This window comes from Tachysurus fulvidraco, chromosome 23 (genome assembly GCF_022655615.1).
Source record: "Tachysurus fulvidraco isolate hzauxx_2018 chromosome 23, HZAU_PFXX_2.0, whole genome shotgun sequence".
Taxonomy (NCBI): Eukaryota; Metazoa; Chordata; class Actinopteri; order Siluriformes; family Bagridae; genus Tachysurus; species Tachysurus fulvidraco.
Window position 1 is genome coordinate 11,456,799 of NC_062540.1, and position 18,916 is coordinate 11,475,714.

The 18,916-nt window shown below is 38.5% G+C and overlaps 1 protein-coding gene across 2 annotated transcripts; it reads right to left on the bottom strand.

Annotated features, from left to right (window-relative positions):
• Window positions 1-8,421: 8,421 nt before the first annotated feature.
• Window positions 8,422-12,344, bottom strand: hsd17b10 (hydroxysteroid (17-beta) dehydrogenase 10). Of its 2 annotated transcripts, none has more exons than XM_027145275.2 (6): window positions 12,189-12,344; window positions 10,801-10,965; window positions 10,377-10,541; window positions 9,952-10,080; window positions 9,759-9,867; window positions 8,422-9,021 (listed from the first exon to the last, which is right to left on the bottom strand). In XM_027145275.2, the coding sequence occupies exons 1-6, from the start codon at window positions 12,210-12,212 to the stop codon at window positions 8,831-8,833; spliced, it is 783 nt and encodes a 260-aa protein (XP_027001076.2). In that variant the 5' UTR covers window positions 12,213-12,344; the 3' UTR covers window positions 8,422-8,830. The 2 variants fall into 2 exon arrangements, with proteins under 2 accessions (XP_027001076.2, XP_027001074.2); XM_027145273.2 differs by lacking the exon at window positions 12,189-12,344 and adding an exon at window positions 11,153-11,307.
• Window positions 12,345-18,916: the final 6,572 nt, after the last annotated feature.

Genomic DNA, 18,916 nt, shown 5'->3' on the forward strand with positions numbered 1-18,916 from the left:
CTCTCTCTCTCTGTCTCTCTCTCTCTCTCTGTCTCTCTCTCTCGCTCGCTCGCTCGCTCTTTTTCTCTCTCACTACACAACACAGCGTCTATAGCCTGCACTCCACTGATAAAATTGTTCACAATGCCTCTAAAAGGCCCCATAAAGACACAGAACCCAATGTATCAGACAAATGTATTTGTTTCCATAAAGACTGAGAGGTAGATTAGCTGTGTCAGGCTGGGTTACAGTATTGTTGCTTCTGAAAGATGTTGTAAATGTGGATTTGGGTGATAATTCATGCTTTCAAATCAACCAATGGGGCAGGATCTCTGAGGTCACTGAAGACCGTGAAATGTGATGGGTGTGGGGGGAAAAATCATTTAATAATCCTCTGTTGTTTTTGTTGTTTAGCATTGTCAAGTGTGTTTATGTATTTCTTTTGAGGACGCTACAGCCGTACAATCTTTCATCCTTACAGAAAAAAAGATAGAGCTATTGTCCCAGATATCCTGACTGCTTGCATTGAAACCAAGCTGTAAATATGTTGAAAGAAAATTAATGAATGTAGTTTGGACTAGATACACACACTCCCAATGTCTACTTCTTCACAGTAGCTAATGAACGTGCTGTAATCTATAAGTAAAAAAGACAGGATGGAATTCGATCTTTCTTCATCCGGTGTCTGTATCTCTGAGGTACTGTATATGCTTTTTTGTGTATATTCAAGTGTGTGTGTTTTTTTGAGCATCTCAGAGATGGATTGTGGCATGTCAGAACAGCTCTCCCTGACCCAGATAGATGACACTTCCCAGCCTTCCAGCTTTCTCCTTTCCTCCACGTTTCCCATGGGTCCGTTCTCTCGTTCTTCTTTTCTTTTGACTTCTCTGTGGAACAGAAAGCAGCCAATGCTGAGTTAAAAAAAAAACTGAAGCTCAAATGTGCCCCAGTGAGCTTGTTCTTTATATTCCATGCACTTTTGTTAGGAAACACATTGTTCCTTAATCCCACAAACAGATGCAGCTCATTGTAGTCACTGTAGACTCTGATGATGTTTGTGAAGTCTGAGATTCTTGTTGCTCAGCGGTATAGTACAAACGGCTGCTTTTGTTTGTACACTGACCAGTTACAAGTGAATAAAAAACAACATGGCTAAAAAAGTAATTAATATTTACTTCAGGACGATGGGTTACGCTTTATGACTAGCCTTTTTTAGCCATGCTGAGTTTTAACAAATACTACAGTCCACACGTTTACTTGTGATTGCCCATAGATATATTGTTTAACAAGAACTTTATCCTTTATTTTTAATCAAAAGTGAATTTCTAGGTTGAGAGCTAAATAAGGATGTGCTGGAGTGATTGTCAAAAAAATGAACTTTAGCATTCCAGCCTTAAGCCTTACTTTATATTGGGAGGTAACAGATGTGCATAAGTCATACACTGGGGATTTTATTGTTTCTGAGCCAAAACCAAGACGTATGAAGACTAGAACTGTGACGTCTTTAGAAATATCTACATTATCCAAAGTGAAGTGAGTTTTGTGAAGTGAAATAATGAAAAGTAAATAATGAAAAAATAATTGTTTTCAGAAAGAAAATTGCAATTTTCACTCAGCACTTAATCTGCAGTTACTGAAAGTAAAGTATAAACTGGAAGAAATGGAAAGATTTTATTAATATAATGCAACCAAATGAAATTCTACATAAAAAAACACAAATTGCAATAAATCGCACACATCTGTACTTTATTTATGTCATTCATATATTATATTTTCTTTATATTTTCCCTTTCCTACCTGTATAGTTCAAACTTTTGGTTCAATTTCTGAAAGACAAAATAAAAAAACCCGCTGCATTCGTAGCTTTTAATAGACACGAAGAAGTCATGAAGTCTGTTCGAGGCTCAAAGAAGCACCTTTATACTATTTATAGTATTTTTCTATTCATAATATTTCTTCTACATTTTTTGTGAATTAGATATCACTCAGCATACAATAAGAAAAGACAACTCATTATAGATGAATACAAATCTGTGTGAAGTTATTATGATTAGGAAGCATTTCTCATAAATGACTAAGCCATGATATTCAGTCAGTGCCTGATATTATCAATGTGTGATAAAATATAATGTGTTTCACCAAAAATCACTGAATCACAGATTTGAAATAAGGATCCGATCCTCTCAAATGCACATGTGGCAATGAGGCATAGTTCAAGCCAATGGGCATTATGAAAACTGCCAAACATCTGGCATTTTAAAGCAGATTAACTGGCATCAATCAGGCTTTAGTTCATGTAATCACAGTCCACATGTTCAATAAAGAGATTAACAAGCTGTATCCAGTGTTTCAGTCTTGCCGGCTCAGTGATGCTATTATTTATACAGTCTTTTTTTCAAGATTCAAATGAATCAAATTTTACCTCTAATTAAAGGTAAACAGTTCTTCACGATTTTTACATCTTGTGTTTTAATAGAACACTTCAACCTATTTTTCTCTCAAAGAAAATGATTTGCAATAATTTGGCAACTCCGGGTATATAAACTGTAATGTTCATGCTTGAACAAACGCAAGCTGTAAAGATGCATGAAAGATGACTGAAGTTGTTTTAGTCATATAATTTATTGCTAAAGCTATGATGCTTTTTCTGGTAATATTTATTTATTTTAGGTTGCTCCAGTTTCAATTTTCAGATTCATTGTATTTACAGTATATGGTGTCTTTCACAACACTCATCATCATAAAGCTGCTTTGCAAAAATCTGGGTTTGGGCCCCTTGAGCAAGCCAAAGGCGACAGTGATGAGGAAAAACTTTCAAAGATATTGAAAGAAACCTTCAGAGTCTCAAAAAGAAGAACCCAGCTACCTCTGGTAGACACCGCACAGTGGAATTACAGTAGGAGGAGTGAGAGCAGAAGTAGTACAATAGTGAGATTATCAGAGGGATTCCAACACTGTAAAGATTTTTGAGGCAGTCTGAAAAAATGCTCATCTCATACAAAACTATAAATGAATAAGAACACGGAAGATAAGGAGTGCAAAATGAATAAGTAATATCATAGCAAGAGTTGAAAAGACAGTTGATAGATGATTGTGCGAACTCAATCAGACTGCAGTCTCAGAAATGGTTTAGGTCAGTGCCATCATCTGGTGTATGTGGATCTAGCAACGTATTTCAGTAGCCTGAACCAAGTAATTACAAAAATCATTTAGCAGAAGTGATGAGCGTTTGCAAAAATAGTGGCTAGATCAGCGACGAGCTTTCTAAACATAATAACTACTAGAGGCTAGAGACAAGTCAGCAAGAGGATAGTTTTCATAAAATTTCCATTTTATTTACCCTCTCTGGTCTGATTAGTAAAGTAATGACTTTTTTTTTGTAATGACACTTTTTTAATGACAAAAACAAGAAGGTTTAAAGACAAATGCACAAAGAAGTGTGCAGATATACAATACTTTCCATGTCTACATTATTCAGGATGAAATTTTACAAAGTCAACTCGGATATTTCCTCATTTGGTTGTGTTCAAGTTCAGCACTGAATATCTTTGTCATATCAAACTCCACAGTGGTGTTTAATGGCACATGTAAAAGTAGACAGTAGTTTTTCAAAAGTATCTCTGCCTTTACATAAAGTAGCTTACTAGAGACAATATATTTATATAAAAGCTGTCAAAAAATGATTACATATGTAAAGTACATGGAGACGTCAAATCTATTTCTGCTCTCTGAGATGCCCCAAGTGCGTGTTCATAAGCATCTACAAACTGAGAGTGTTATTCGCAACCATTAAAACTCTGTGTAAAGTTGTACTTACAGCAATAAAATAATGATTTCAATTATATTACATGAAAATGTCTGATAAGTTGATTTCCATTACACCAGCAGAATGAAATGGAAATGTGCTGGTAAAAAAAGGTAGTTAACCACATCTCCACGGTCCAGGGCCTGATTCTGTGTTCACATGGGGTTTCAGCTGTTTTGTTTTTTTTTTTTCCGTTTCCTCCCTGTGTCCAGAACCATGCAGGTAAGCAGATTGGCTACACTAAAATGCCCTGAGTGAATGAGTGGGAGAATGTTTGTGTGCAAGAGGCCTTTTGATAAACTGCCTTATCCCACTCTGGATGAAGTCTCCTGCCAACCATAGTTGCTGGTATTGTTTTTGGATCCACTGCAACACTAATTAGAACAAAGCTGAAGTTTAATGAATGAATAAATTGAAGATAAAGAAAAGAACATAGTATCGGATTAAGCTGAGACTCTGAAATGCCTAGATATAATTCAATCTAGAAGGAAAAATGGAAAAGGTAAAACGTAACATGGTAATGAAGGAACCCTGAAAGAACATCAGTTTCTCTCCTTTCATAGTCATTCATTTTTACTATCAGTACAACAGCATATGCATGTAGCTTTTGACTTGCTGACAATAAACCCCTAGTTTGGAATCTAGACATATATAATATAAAATCTCAAAGATGTATTGCTTTTAAATACAACACTTACTGGGAGATTATTTAGTTGCTGGAGCTGTTATACGTAAAGTATTTGCTCTGGAGCAAGACCTGTTCAATTAGTGCAAAATTATACTAACAGACTATGTAGTTAGATAAAATAGGGCTACAGTGGGACTCTGCATTCTGGACTAATTTGAGCTTGTTCAGGCAATAAAGGCATGAACTAGTCTCTGTGAATTATGTGAGGATTAGTACGTTTTTATCAGTATTTCACAGACGGAAGGAGGCGGTCAGGTTCATAATGTTTGGACACTGAATGTTATTGTTATTTTGTTGTTTATTACACTATAAATGTAATAATTATTAAAAACTGCAAACATTAATTTGAGAGAATTTACATCCAAATGAGGTGAACAGTGTAGGATTTACAGCACTCAAAAACAATCATAAATTAAACTGTTACTTTCTATACTTGAGAGTCTGAGCAGAAAACATCACCAGGAAATGGATTTTTCCCTGTTGATGCTCTGCCAGGCTTTTACTGTAACTGCTTTAGGTTCTGCTTGTTGGTGTGATTTTTTTTTTGCCTTCGGTTTTGCCTTCAGCAAGTGAAATGCTGCTCAGTTGGACTCAGGCTAGGTGATTGACTTGGTCACTGTGGAATATTCCACTTCTTTGCCTTAAAAAAGCCCTCAGTTGCTTTCGAATTATGCTTCCGGTCATTGTTCAACTAGAGTGTAGAGCGCTGTCCAAAGGGGTTTGAAGCATTTGACTGAATCTGAGAAGATAATATAGACCTGTTCACTTCAGAATTTATCCTGCAGCTTATGTCACCAGTCACTTCTTCAGAAAATACAAGGGAATCAGTTCTACTGGCATCTGTGCACACCGACATTATATGCTGAGATGGTACCCTTCAGATCATGAGTATTTCCTTTGCTTCTCCGTACTTTTCTCTTACTATCATTCTAATATTGGTTGATCTTTGTCTCATCTGTCTTTAAGGTGTTGTAAGTAGGCATTGACACAGATATGTCTACCACCTGGATGTTGTTCTTGACCTGTGGTCAGTTGTAAAAGGTTTTTCTTTACCTGGGAAAGGACTCTATCATCCACTTCAGCATTTTAGGTCGTCCAGGCCTTTTAGCTTTCTTGAGCTCAGCAGGTGGCCATACCTTATGTTTTTGCTATCCGTGTGATGGGTTTGTTTTGATTTTTCAGCCCAATGATGGCTTGCTTCACTGGCAGTGACAGCACTTTGGACTTTATATTGAGAGGGAACAACAACAGATTTCAAATGTGAGTAAGTGATATGCAAGGGAATAACACACAGACATGGAACAGTTGAGCCATCAAATATAAAATGGGTCAAATATAAGGGTTAAATATAAAATATATAACGGGCTGCCTTGGACGGGCAGACTTGGAAAGTCTGCATTGAGCTCATATTGATTTTTGAAAGGTACAATATCAGCTCGAGAGGTAGAATCCTAATGATGCCACAGCCATGTGAGTCCAAGAAAGCAAAATTGTGTTCTCAGGGAAAGTGGGATTGTAAAATTTCTCCGCCTTATTAATCACAGCAACACCAGCCAATCATAGGTGTCTGTGAGCTCATAGATGCAGAAGGTGGAGAACAGCACTTCCTCAGAGTGTGTTATGCTACTCCATTAGCAACAGTTCATAGCCAGCTAACTTCACATGCCTCAGAATAATTTTGAAAAAAGAAAAAATTTAATAGCTGTTGAGAAAATCCTTTTGGGAACCGGACTTCCAGAAGGACTTGTCAGTCAATTTATGGAAACACTATATGTGTCAATTAAGATCCTGAGTGGCAAAACTTCATGATCATGGCAGGAATCATTTATATATCAAACATACCTAACCATTAGATTAAAGCCTAATCATAAAAGCAGCAATTTCTTTGTCAGTCCCTAAATAATTATGGATCTGATGGCATAAATAGAAAGGTGTTTTATTTCTACACTTCACATAACCATGTGCTGAGAGACGTGCAACCACAATCGAGCTGCAGCAGCATTTTTACCTCCAGATATTGTAAATATTAAATTTAAAAAAAATCATTATCATATATACTTAGGTATTGAGTGCTTATTACTGCTTTTTAATAAATTTTAAGGATGTTCTTGATGAACTTTACGAACAAGTGTATGTTAATATTGGTGTGCCTCTATATTTGAAGCTAATTCAGTCTAACAGCATCTCCGTGTTCATTCCGATTTATACGATCTCACTTTTAAACTTTATTGTTGTGGTGTTTGAGACTGGACTTGGTCTCAAGACCACAAATCAGTGGTTTCAGTTTTGTTATAAACTCTAGTGAAATTTTACTCTCTCTTGTCTCGGTCTACAAAAACACCACCCAAGACAATAATGTTGTTTTCATGAACAAGTACTTTATGTTACAGTACAAAATGTAAATGTCTGTCTCTGTATGTGGATTTATATATCAAGTATACATTTCACATGACTAGGTTTCCAAATACTTCTCATGTTTAAAATAATACTACACGAGTCCTTGTAATGCACAGCTGTTTTTCGTCTCAGAAGGTTAAATTAGCCTAAACAAATGATTAAAATATGTGCTTTAATTATGTCCTTTAATTAAAGGATATGAGCTTTGATTTGGAAATCTTTACATGTTCTGTTGCATTTATTTCAACTGACTTTAATGAGTACATTTTTTTGCATAATTAGTAAACTCCATGTCTTTTCATTTACTTCAAACATGCTCCCTAACCCCCAATGCAATGACAGGATTACACTGCAACACTTGCTAGAACAGTGGGCTATGCTTTACATGCCCTATGTATTTATTTATCAAAGTACATTTTTTTGTTTGTTTGTTTGTTTTGGGTGGAAAACAGTTAGGGAAATACTAGAACCATCAAATGAGTAAATCTGAGCAGTCTTGATATTGACTTGGTCATAGGTGGTCTTGGTCATGCCTCATCTCACTCTCAGTCTGGACTCAGACGCCATTGTCTAAGGTCTTGGTCTTGAAATGGTCTTCAACCCAAAACTAATCAACATACTTGGAACTTTGAAAAGGCTTCAGCCCACATTGCCTGTCACAGCATTTATGTTGGATCAGTGCTGCCCCCTGGTGGGGATAGTGTGGTTTGCAGCATTATTCTTGGAATTTAGTACAGAAAATTGATTAACCTTCTGAGGAACTGCACTCAGATTTATAATTAAAGATCTCTTTCATAACTGAAACAGGTTACGGTGCCAATTTAAATATGGCCTTAAACAGAGATCTGTATCATTTAACATTTGTTCATTTGGGTAAAAGCTTTCATCCAATGAATAAGCCAGAAAATGAATCTTACTGTGCTCAACTTTATTGGGAACACCAGTTGGACGAACTGCTGAACTGTAGTGAGCAGAAAGATAATTCAGAAACCAATGCACATTAGACCAAGATGCAGAATGGCTCAAGGCATAAATCCACATCTGTCAGTCAAAAATGGGGAACTGTTTGGCTTAGAGATCAACAGTGCATTCTATTGACTGTACTGATTACTTTACACCAAGCTTAACGTTTGATGCTATACGAAATACACACTACGGTTCACTTTACCATTTTATACACTGTTCAAAATGCTTCTAATGGTTTTATATAATGTGCAATATGTACATTTCAGTATTCACGGCATTTCACTGATGTGCAATCTTCTACTTCTACTTAACGCTTGCTTTTTAACTTGTAAATTGAAATTCCTTTCATGAGTGTTATGTGTAAATGTCCTTGTTGCTGTCTGAGTTGCCACACTAAGTTTTATGGTACTGTGTACAATGACAAAGTATCCTACCTCACCTTACCTTTCCTTTATTTTCTTGTAGAACTCACTAATACTATACAAAATAATCCTACACATACGTGAAAGCTGCCAGTCAAATATACTGTAATCTTCATTTGTATCTGTAGTGTCATACAGTAGCAGAATGAGAAAACTTTCCCAGCTTTACAGCAAGATATTTTATTATTTATTACTTTAATTATTTGCAGTGCCTGTGTGTAATCTGACCAGGATCTTAGTAATGCACTTTGGCCACTTCCCAGAACAGTATAAAGGCTGGTTCTGACCTGAAGAGCAAAATCAAGGTTGATTTTTGGAAAATCAGAGCAACACTCTTAGATATAAAAGATATCTACAGATTTCCAGAGGTTTGAAGAAAGAAAAAACTCCCAAGCAGAACAACTAACTCAGGGAGTCCTGGGAAGTAAAACCGCAGTGCACTGAAACTGGGAATGTTCATCTGGCTCTATTCCATTAACCCATTTTATTTCCGCAGACACACACACACACACACACACACACACATGCACAGCCTGCTGGTTGTGTCTTCTCCCCTTTGTGGTTCTCTCCTTCTTAAGGCTGCATCCTGATGGCACCATCTAAGCGAATCACTTCACCGTTGATCATGGGGTTTTCAGCAATGGCGGTTACGAGATGAGCAAACTCAGCAGGATCACCCAGGCGCGATGGGAAAGGCACCTGCCGTGCGAGAAAACTCTGCACCTTCTCAGGAAGACCAGCAAGCAGTGGTGTAGAGAACAAACCTGCAGTGTGGAGAATTGGGAAAGTTATGGGACAAATGTGAACATATCCAAAGACCACAATACATATCCAGTCACACTGAATTACTACTATTTATTATGTACTATACAATATTCAAATAAACTCAATGAATAAGGCTTTATTATTCAGGTCATAAACATCTTAAAATCACTGGTACCTATAATTATTATTTTTTTTAAGTCACATTGTTGTAGCCATTCAAAAATTGCACATATGTACTCTTTGAAAGCCGCTTTATTTAGTGTTTAGATAGATAGATAGATAGATAGATAGATAGATAGATAGATAGATAGATAGATAGATAGATAGATAGATAGATAGATAGATAGATAGATAGATAGATAAATAACTTTTTCTACTTAATTCTTGCTTAGGAGACTACTCGGCTTTTAAGACCTAATGTGCCTTGTGTGTGCGGAGTTTGCATGTTCTCCCCGTGCCTCGGGGGTTTCCTCCGGGTACTCCGGTTTCCTCCCCCAGTCCAAAGACATGCATGGTAGGTTGATTGGCATCTCTGGAAAATTGTCCGTAGTGTGTGTGATTGTGTGAGTGAATGAGAGTGTGTGTGTATCCTGCCTTGATGCCCGATGATGCCTGGGATAGGCACAGGCTGCCCGTGACGCGAGGTAGTTCGGATAAGCGGTAGAAAATGAGAATGAGAGTGAGTGCATGCTTAAGGCAGAATGCATTACAGAGATGCATCACATGTACTACAGACCTGGAGCAATAGTGACCACACGAATGCCCATAGGAGCAAGATCTCGAGCAATTGGAAGAGTCATTCCCACAATACCACCTTTAGATGCAGAGTATGCAGCCTGGCCCACCTGATAAACAGAGGAAACGGGGAATGAAGCAGGGAAGAATTCAGAATCACAAGAGTGCTAAGAAATTTAGGGATTCAGACTTACCTGCCCGTCAAAAGCTGCAACGCTGGCTGTGTTAATGATGCAGCCTCTGTGTCCATCAGCATCTGGCTTATTCTTGCCCATCATCCCTGCTGCCAGTCTTATTACATTAAAGCTGCCTGCAATATTTACCTTAAAAAAGAAAAAAGAATAAAAAAAGAGAACAGAATAAGAGCATTAAAAAACGAGTCAGGTGTATACTCGTTTATTTATTATGTATCATGCACCACTTATATAAAGAAAACTTCAAAGTGTCTCAAACATTTTTTCACAATCTCACTTTCATTCATCAAGCTTCAGTAGTTGCAGTGGTCATCTTCTATAACCCAAGGTGAAAGAATTCAGCCCTAAAAGACCTAATCTCCTTTTTCCAAACACTAATCCAGTCACACAACATTAGGGTGGTGCTAGAAGAGAAATACACTCACGTTGATGACTCTACTGAAGTCTTCCAGACTGTGAGGGACGTCCTTTTTGAAGTTGTAGGTCTTAACAGCGACAGCAATACCAGCGCAGTTCACAGCCAGGTCCAGACGGCCGAACTTCTCTTTAGCCAAATCTACAGCTGAGCGCACATCTGTCTCTGATGTTACCTAGATCAGAAGAGCCACAGAATAAGATCCACTCAGTACAATGTACATAAATAGAAATTGCTACATAGCAATTCTAGTGTAAAAAAAAAATCATGTCTCTGCAAGCTTGTAATCATGTGGAATATTTATTTGATGCTGAACTCATTATCATTCATTTCAATTTGTCAGGAACCAAATACTGGAAGTTGTTATACAGTCTTATACAGTTAATATAGGTGTGTGATGTTCTTTATCGGATATCCCAGCGTATGGTACTTACATCAGCTGGAGCAAATGCACAGCGCTCGCCAAGAGATACAGCGACACTGTGGCCTTCTGAGCTGGGTAGGTCAAGGATTACAGCACTCGCTCCATGGTTGATCAGCCTTTCCACCGTAGCCCTGCCAAGACCAGAGGCACCTCCTGTAACCAACCCCACCATTCCCTATAGAACAAGGAACAAAACAGGGACATGTTAAGTTATTCCAAATATTGGGAGACATCATTAACCATTTTCAGCGAGATGAGGCATAGTTTCTATGAACTATCACCATTTATATAATAAAAATGTAATCATATTACACAATAAATACTCTGAAATTATTGATATTTTTTCCATATAAATGGACCACCTTAAAACCCAGTCCAGGATAAATTGGTTGCTGAAAAATCATAAATGCATGAAAGATGAATTGAATGAATAACTTTATCGCAGCTTTAGGATTTTGGCCATTGTTTGGGTGTAGCTTCTCTGCATTTTCTCACTAATTCTGTGTGGGTTTCTTTCCACCTCCCAAACAGTAGGCAGGATTGGTGTCTGTGATTAAGCGTATGTGTGTGTATGTATATATGTATGTAGTGTGTGTGTGTATGTTTGTATGTATGTATGTATATAGTGTGTGTGTATCAGAATCAGAATCAGAATCAGCTTTATTGCCAGGCATGTTTTCACATGCGAGGAATTTGTTTTAGTGGCAGAAGCTCCACAGTGTAACAGAATGACATATACAGTATAGACAAAATTGTATGTACACATTTACAGGTGTGAAATGTACAGTTGAAATATATATATACAAATATGTGTTTGTATGCATGTAGTGTGTGTTTGTATGTATGTAGTGTGTATGTGCCTGTATGTATGTAGTGTGTGTGTGTGTGTGTGTGTGTGTGTGTGTGTATGTATGTATGTATGTATGTATGTATGTATGTATGTATGTGTGTAGTGTGTGTTATGTGTGTTTGTATGTATGTATGTATGTATGTATGTGTGTAGTGTGTGTTATGTGTGTTTGTATGTATGTATGTATGTATGTGTGTGTGGCACTGATGAACTGGAATCCAGGGTGTATTCATGCCTTGGGTCCATGGGTTTCAGGTACAAGCTCCGAATGCTCTCCGACCCTCACCAGGATAAAGAGGTTACTGAACACGTGTGAATGAGACACTGATGGAGAAACTTAAATGATCCCACGTGGACATTTTTGAGATTTTCATACAGTAAACAACAAAAAAAGCTTTCCGGAAGCCCTGTTTAATAAGTTAGCATTAGAGTTTAAGGCTTGATTATCAGGGGGAAAAAGACATAAACAGATACCACATAACAAAGATTTAGGTTCGATGCATGGTTTAGTCATTATTCTTATTTATTATTTCAATTCAATTTCTCACCTTGACATTTCTGATGTTCGCCATGTTTGGAGGCGGCACTTACAACGTCAGAGAAGAAAAAGGTCTTACAGACCAATCGCGTACACAGACGCTATTCTATTGGCTAACGGTTATTTGATTGACACGAGCTCACACCACTCAGATCACAGAGCAGGTCCATTCAAGCTGGAAACATCAAGTTCAGGGGTAAGGCTGGATCTTTTCAGACTATATAAATGGGTTTTTTTATATAACCTTTATCACTATTTTGAAAAAAATAAATCTATTTTTTTTTGGTGAAAAAACAATTTTTTTTTTCCTCATTTCTCCACGGCATCTCCTTAGCCATAAGACAGGAGGAAGCGAAATATTAAAATATAGAAACTAGCAAATTATGTAGACATTTAATGTAGTGCATCTGTGTAGACGTTGATGACCAGGGTCGCTGGCTTGGTCTTAAACTCTGAAGAGTTTCACACAGTCTCCACCCATCACCAAAAACATACCAGAAGGTGGATTAGTGTGTGTGTTGCACTGTGATTAACTGGTGTATTCCTGGCTCTTGACCAGTGTATCTTGGATAAGCTCTGCTTCATCACATTCACACGGTGAGCCTGACCAGGGTACTGAAAATGAATGATATATGCTACATGCTGCTACCATTATTTTCTGGTGTACAAGATATTTTGGTTTAATAAAAAGAGAAAACGTACTTCAAAAAATTTTTTTATTCAAATTACTTCTTGACTTACAGACATGAAAAAACACATTCAGAAGCAATACATAATAAAATACATTAATTATTAATGATGGACTTATTTATAACAATTTATCGTTCAAGACTCTGGCATGAAAGGCAGTAAGATGTATAGTTATCTCCAAAAAAAGGGCAAAACATACCAAGTCCCCACAACAACACAACTTACTACCTCAGCACAACCGAGCCACACCCGGATATGACCCGTGCAGTACATTTCATCGGAGCGTGTGGTTTGTCCTTTCTCTCCTTCCACGATGCATCGAGGTAGCCGTGAGAAAGACAGTAGGCTGTATAGTTATCTCCTAGATCTGGTGTGATCCCAAACTATACAAACTACTACCTCAGCTCACAGCACCACAGACCACGATCACAACACTGAGGCAGGAGGAACCGCAGGGTTTTTTGTGTATATACTTCAGGATGAGCTGTGAAAAGGTCAAGACAGTGAAAAATATAACATTATGGTAAAAAAACATTGAAGTTAACATAAAAATATAACATTAAAGTATTAAAATTCTAGTTAACCAGTTTAAAGTTAAAGCAAATTTACACAAATACACTAAATGTTGAATGCTGCTGAATGTAATGAACAGTCAGGACTCAAACATGACATGTTAGAAGCAAGAAAAATGAGCAAGCCTGAGCAATTTACACTATACTGAAGAGATGGAGGTGTGATGCTCTGGGCAGTGTTCTCTGGGAAACCTTGGGTTCTCGATTTCCCCTTCATGAATATTAACTTGGCTTCCACTTTCATCACAGCAACACACTACAAGTCAGTAGTGTGTATGCCCCCCATGTGCCTGTATGTGCTCCCAACAACATCTGGACATGCTCCTGATGAGGTGTCAAATAGTGTCCTGGGAATCTCCTCTGAGCCCTGGATAATCTGTGCTACTTGGTGGCTTTGGACACTTCGATAGATAACCCAGAGGTTAAAATTGGATTTAGGTTTGGGCAATGTGATGGCCAGTCAATCAATGTCTTCATCCATTAACTGCCTCCACACTCTGGCTACATGGCCCCTGCTACAGCATAACGTCTAACAATGGTATTGGTCCATACACTGATATTTCATTCTGGTATCTAACAGTACTAAGGGTACCTTTGGCTAGCACATGGAGGTCTGTGGAACTGTCCAATAATATTCCTTCCTAGACACTCACTGACCCACCACTAATGCAGCATAACATTCCCCATGGCATCTCCGGACTCCCGTCTGTCACAGGTCAGTGTGAACTTGCTCTCATCCTTGAAGAGAACTGGGAACCACTGTCGGACCTACCAATTCTGGTGATGTCTGTGTAAATGCCAATCGGGCTACACTGTGCTGGGCTGAGAGTACAGGTTATACTAGGATTGCTGCCCTTCTACAGCTTTCCTTGTGTAATGGCCCATCTAAAAGGATCTACTCCATGTTCTTAAAACTGTGCACACCAAACATCCTTGTGCCATACTGGAGGAGCTGCACTACCTACAAAGTCAGTTAAACTTCAGGGATATCAAACTGTCCATATGTGCTTGCGAATCAGTTTAGCTGAATTAACTGATTCGCAAGCCCATATGGACAGACTGATGTCCCTGAAGTTTAACTGACATGGTGTTAGACGAGGATGATTAAGTGTTCCCTTTTTATTTTTGAGCAGTATATTTAAATATCCATGCAGATTGTGCATGTAAAAATCAGTTCTGGACTGACGGGAACAGTAAAGTCATAGAGAACATCCGCTTAGGTCACGCCATGATGTGGTCATGCTATCTTCGATGTATCCTATTCAGGAACCTACAAAAAAAAAAAAGATCTTACATTAAACCAAGCACAATGATTCAGGGTTTGAGCTACTTAAAAAAAAAGGAACAAAAGCAACTTTTAGCACTTCCATTCAATGTAGATGGTACAAACACTACTCAAATGTTTTTTTTTTAAAACAACCTTGAAGACGTACATACATACATCCATACAACCAGGTGTGTCTAGACCAGCTGAACACAGTTTAAACATCCGGAAATGGTTGGAAGGAAACTACAATAAACACTGATAGTTTACTAAAAACTGAGTGTTCAAATGGCAAAGAGGTGACTGTGTGTTAAAGGGAAAACCTGCTTTACTACCACTGTATTGGAATACTGGTCATATTCATTCTTACTGACTGCATAACCTTCAACTTTGCAACTAAACTGAACGAATTTTCATTACAAGGTTTTCCAAGGTATTAGATATAAAACTACAATCAAATAGTCCTTCTCTCTCTGGCACACAAAGTCATAATCTTGTCCTCTCATCTCATCAAATATTAGCTTACATTCTTTAAAAATAATAATTAAACAAATTTCTGCATGTCCCACACACACACACAGCTGGAAACTTTATTCTATATTTCTTGAAAATTAATATGAGATGAGACTGAATGCAAATGTTCTGACGTTTTTCAGTCTTAAACAGAATTTAATAACGCTTTAATAGCAACATTTGCTTGGCATATCAAGAACAACGTTTCTGCATCATAGGACCACCCTCGTCACCTTATGGACACTTCTTTGTGTAGAATTTTTAGTCCCCGTCATTCTATATATGGAAAAAAATTACAAATATCCTCTAAACTGAGGTCCTCCTTGTCCTGCGTAATACAGCAGTTTTATTCAGAGGTTAATCTCTGAAAAGTAAACAGCAAACGAGATCAAGACAAGATTAAGTCTGACTGGACTTTAATTACAGCTGGCATCCACTTGAACAGAAAACTGTTGGGGTATAAGTTAAAATTAAACATCTGTATATAAACTCGCTGCCGCTGGTGAAATTAAAGTCGATTCAAATGTGGAAGGTGATGGTGTGATGGTGTAAGCAGCCTTATACCTGCACATGTTTTCTTGTGCGTGTGTGAGGCAGAATTATATTCCAACAATTTCTTGTAGAGAAAAGCAAGGATGAAGGAAGAAGGGGGGGAAAATGCTCAATCCTATTAACTACTGGTACAAAAACAAACATGTACACCTGCTTTAAGATGCCGGTAAACTACTCCCTAAAGGCAAACATTTGAAAACACCAGTGAGTTTGAACTGCGATGCATCATATCACCCCTGCATTGTTTATCCAGGTCTAGCCGAGCCTCGCAAGGCTACAGAGAAATTGGTTTTTGATATATAGTGCCAGTGAGCTGCAGGGAGAAAGCACACAAACACACAGACCATTCAGGTTGTGTTAAAATCAGTCAGTGTAAGCTGTGCTAAGTGCTCTGTGTCTCACAGACAACATCCCTGTTAGTAAAGCTAATCAAGTTCACAAGAATAACACTAAATAATAAAAGAAACCTTCCTGGCAGTAGATGGTTGTTAGCTACAGCCTACATGGGAAAACAATCCACACTGAGATTGTGTGATGCAACTGGACTCAACATAGTGTGACTGCTGGAACCTAGAAGACAATTAGCTTCAGTTAATGGCAGTGTTTCATTCCTCCTGCACTACAACAAGTTATCAACAACTCTACAATTATTTGTATATAAAATGCAATTTTTAATAATGTCCTTTTATAAAGTTAGGTTTAATAGCACTTTTATTTGGAATCTAGAATGCATGTATTAGATAAACCTAGTGTATGTGTGCAATGTTAGTGAATCTGCTACTACACACAATTTGTCAAGTCTAAATCATCCATCAGTGGAAAGAAACTGCAAGTCCACTGCAGAGCAGATATGATCTGGTTGATGGATTATTCCCAACACAGAACTGACACGTACATGGATTGTGCAAAGCTGATCTATTGCATAGATGCACACATATGGTATCTGGCACCAAGATGTTATTAGCAAATCCTTTAGCAAATGAGTTTTGTAAGTTGTGTGGTGGCACTTCCATGGATCAAACTTGTTTGTCCAGCACATCCCACACATGAGATCTGAGGAAATTGGAGTCCAAGTCAACACCTTGAACTCATTTGTCATGTTCATCAAACCATTCCTGAACAACCTTTGCAGTGTGGCAGGGAGCACTGAAAATGATTATGCTGAAAGATGCCACTGCCATTAGGGAATACAGTTAACACAAAGGTGTGTACTTGGTCTGTGACAATATAAAGATTGGTTATAGGTTTCAAAGTAACAACCCCATATGCAGCAAGCTGTGATGCACTGCATGATCTGACTCATTTCTGTCATAGCCAGCAATTTTCTTTCTTTTTCTTTCTTTCTTTTTTTGCAATTTGTGCTACAGTAGATCTTCTGTGTTGTCAGACCAGATGGGCTGGCCTTTACTCTACCACACACATCACTGAGCTATGGGCACCATGAACCTGTCACCGACTGTCCTTCCTAGGATCACTTTTGGTAGATACTAACCACTGCATACCAGCAACCCCACAAGACCTGCTGTTTTGGAGATGCTCTGACCCAGCTGTCTAACCATCACACAGAAACGTACACTCACCGATATTTCCAAGACATAAACTTCAAGAAATGACTTTACCTGCTGCACAATATACCGCACTCCTTGACGATTTGAACTCGTGAACTTTCAAGCAGAACTTCAATTCCTAAAACATTAACCACTTCCTGTTAATCGGCGGTTTTAGTTTGTCAAGCCAGAAGTGAAACAGTGGTGCTCAAAACCACAGCAACATTTTTTTTTTTTTTGCATGATTCTTGTAGCAACACAAATGGTCCAGAACAAAAATAATATCAGATTAGTGAGAGTTGTGCTGATATTTTTGTTTTGGACTGTTGTTGTAAATAGTTATTGTAGTTTATCTTAATGGTGGTCTAAGAGTGGTGCTGACAAAATGTTAATATCACTAGACCAACTACATACAACATAGATACAGGTAGTGATATTTGGTTCCAGTCCTGTTTATTGCTCCAAATATTTGTTCTGTTTTTGGATTTGAACCAGAAGTGGGCATGGCCTAAACTGCAAGGGTTTTTGTTTGTACCTGTTAATGAATGTCCCTTTTTTGTCCCCCAAGCTTCAGATCTGCTCACTGAAAGACCACAAGCTTCCTATCTAAGCACTCACGTGATGGTAAAAACTGCCAGACAACTGCTCTCTTATTATCCTTTCTGACTGGTTTGTCTCTGGTTTTGTGAGGTTCCTTGTCACTATTTGTAACATGAGGCAGTCCATGCAACCTAATCGGGGTACGTAGCCAGCTTCTCCAGTATGGCAGATTCATACATGCCATCGCACAGAGGTTTGATGTCGTCCTGTCTCTCCAGCAGACTAAGGGTGACTAAGGGACTAAGGGTGTGCATATTCCTGACCATACTGTCAGAAGCAGACTCCATGAGGGTGGCATAAAGGCCCAATATTCTCAAGCAGGACCTGGACTCACAGCCCAGCACTGTGCAGCTCCACTGGCTTTGGCTAGACAACACCATTAGCATGTGTGTATATAGTAATTCCTCGCCACTTCGCGGTTCAAGTTTCGCGGCGTCAGTGCAACACGGATTTTTCAAAAATATTCATCGAAAAATAAAATTTCAAAAATACCGCCATATCGGCAGCCGTATTGCAGAAAGCAGCATTGTTTCATCGTGATGCACGAGAGAAACGGTTTCTCAGGATGCCAGACAGACGGTTTCTCAGGATGCCCCACAGGCACTCAGACAAGGCACGTGATTGGTTCCCGCCGCGAGATCGACGAATGGGAGCACAAGTTGATGTATCCCATGAGCTGATTGGCTGTGCATCATCGCATCCTCTCCCAGCTTCTTCCCTTGTTGTATCTCGCCACTCTCGTTCATGCTGTCAACTGTGTCTCGAATATCTAAGTGTTGTGTTCGAAATTAACTTTTCGCTAAGCCCTTACAATGCCTCCTAAGTGCCGTGCCCCTGCAAAAGATTCCTCTAGTGACCCCAAGAGGAAGAGGAAGATGATGACCATCAGTGAAAAGGTCAAACTTTTATATATGTTAAAACAGGGCAGAAGTTATGCTGCGGTGGCACGCCATCATGGAGTGAACAACTATCGCGGGGGGTTCCGGTCCCCATTGACCAC

Bases quoted from the DNA above. Each gene is read 5' to 3' on its own strand.
- hsd17b10 (XM_027145273.2), bottom strand. From the start codon at position 11,194: ATGATTTTTCAGCAACCAATTTATCCTGGACTGGGTTTTAAG. The intron at 10,081-10,376 runs GTGAGTGTATTT...TTCTTTTTTAAG, and splicing joins ACTTCAGTAGAGTCATCAAC to GTAAATATTGCAGGCAGCTT. The intron at 9,022-9,758 runs GTCTGTAGTACA...TCCACACTGCAG, and splicing joins TGTGGTCACTATTGCTCCAG to GTTTGTTCTCTACACCACTG.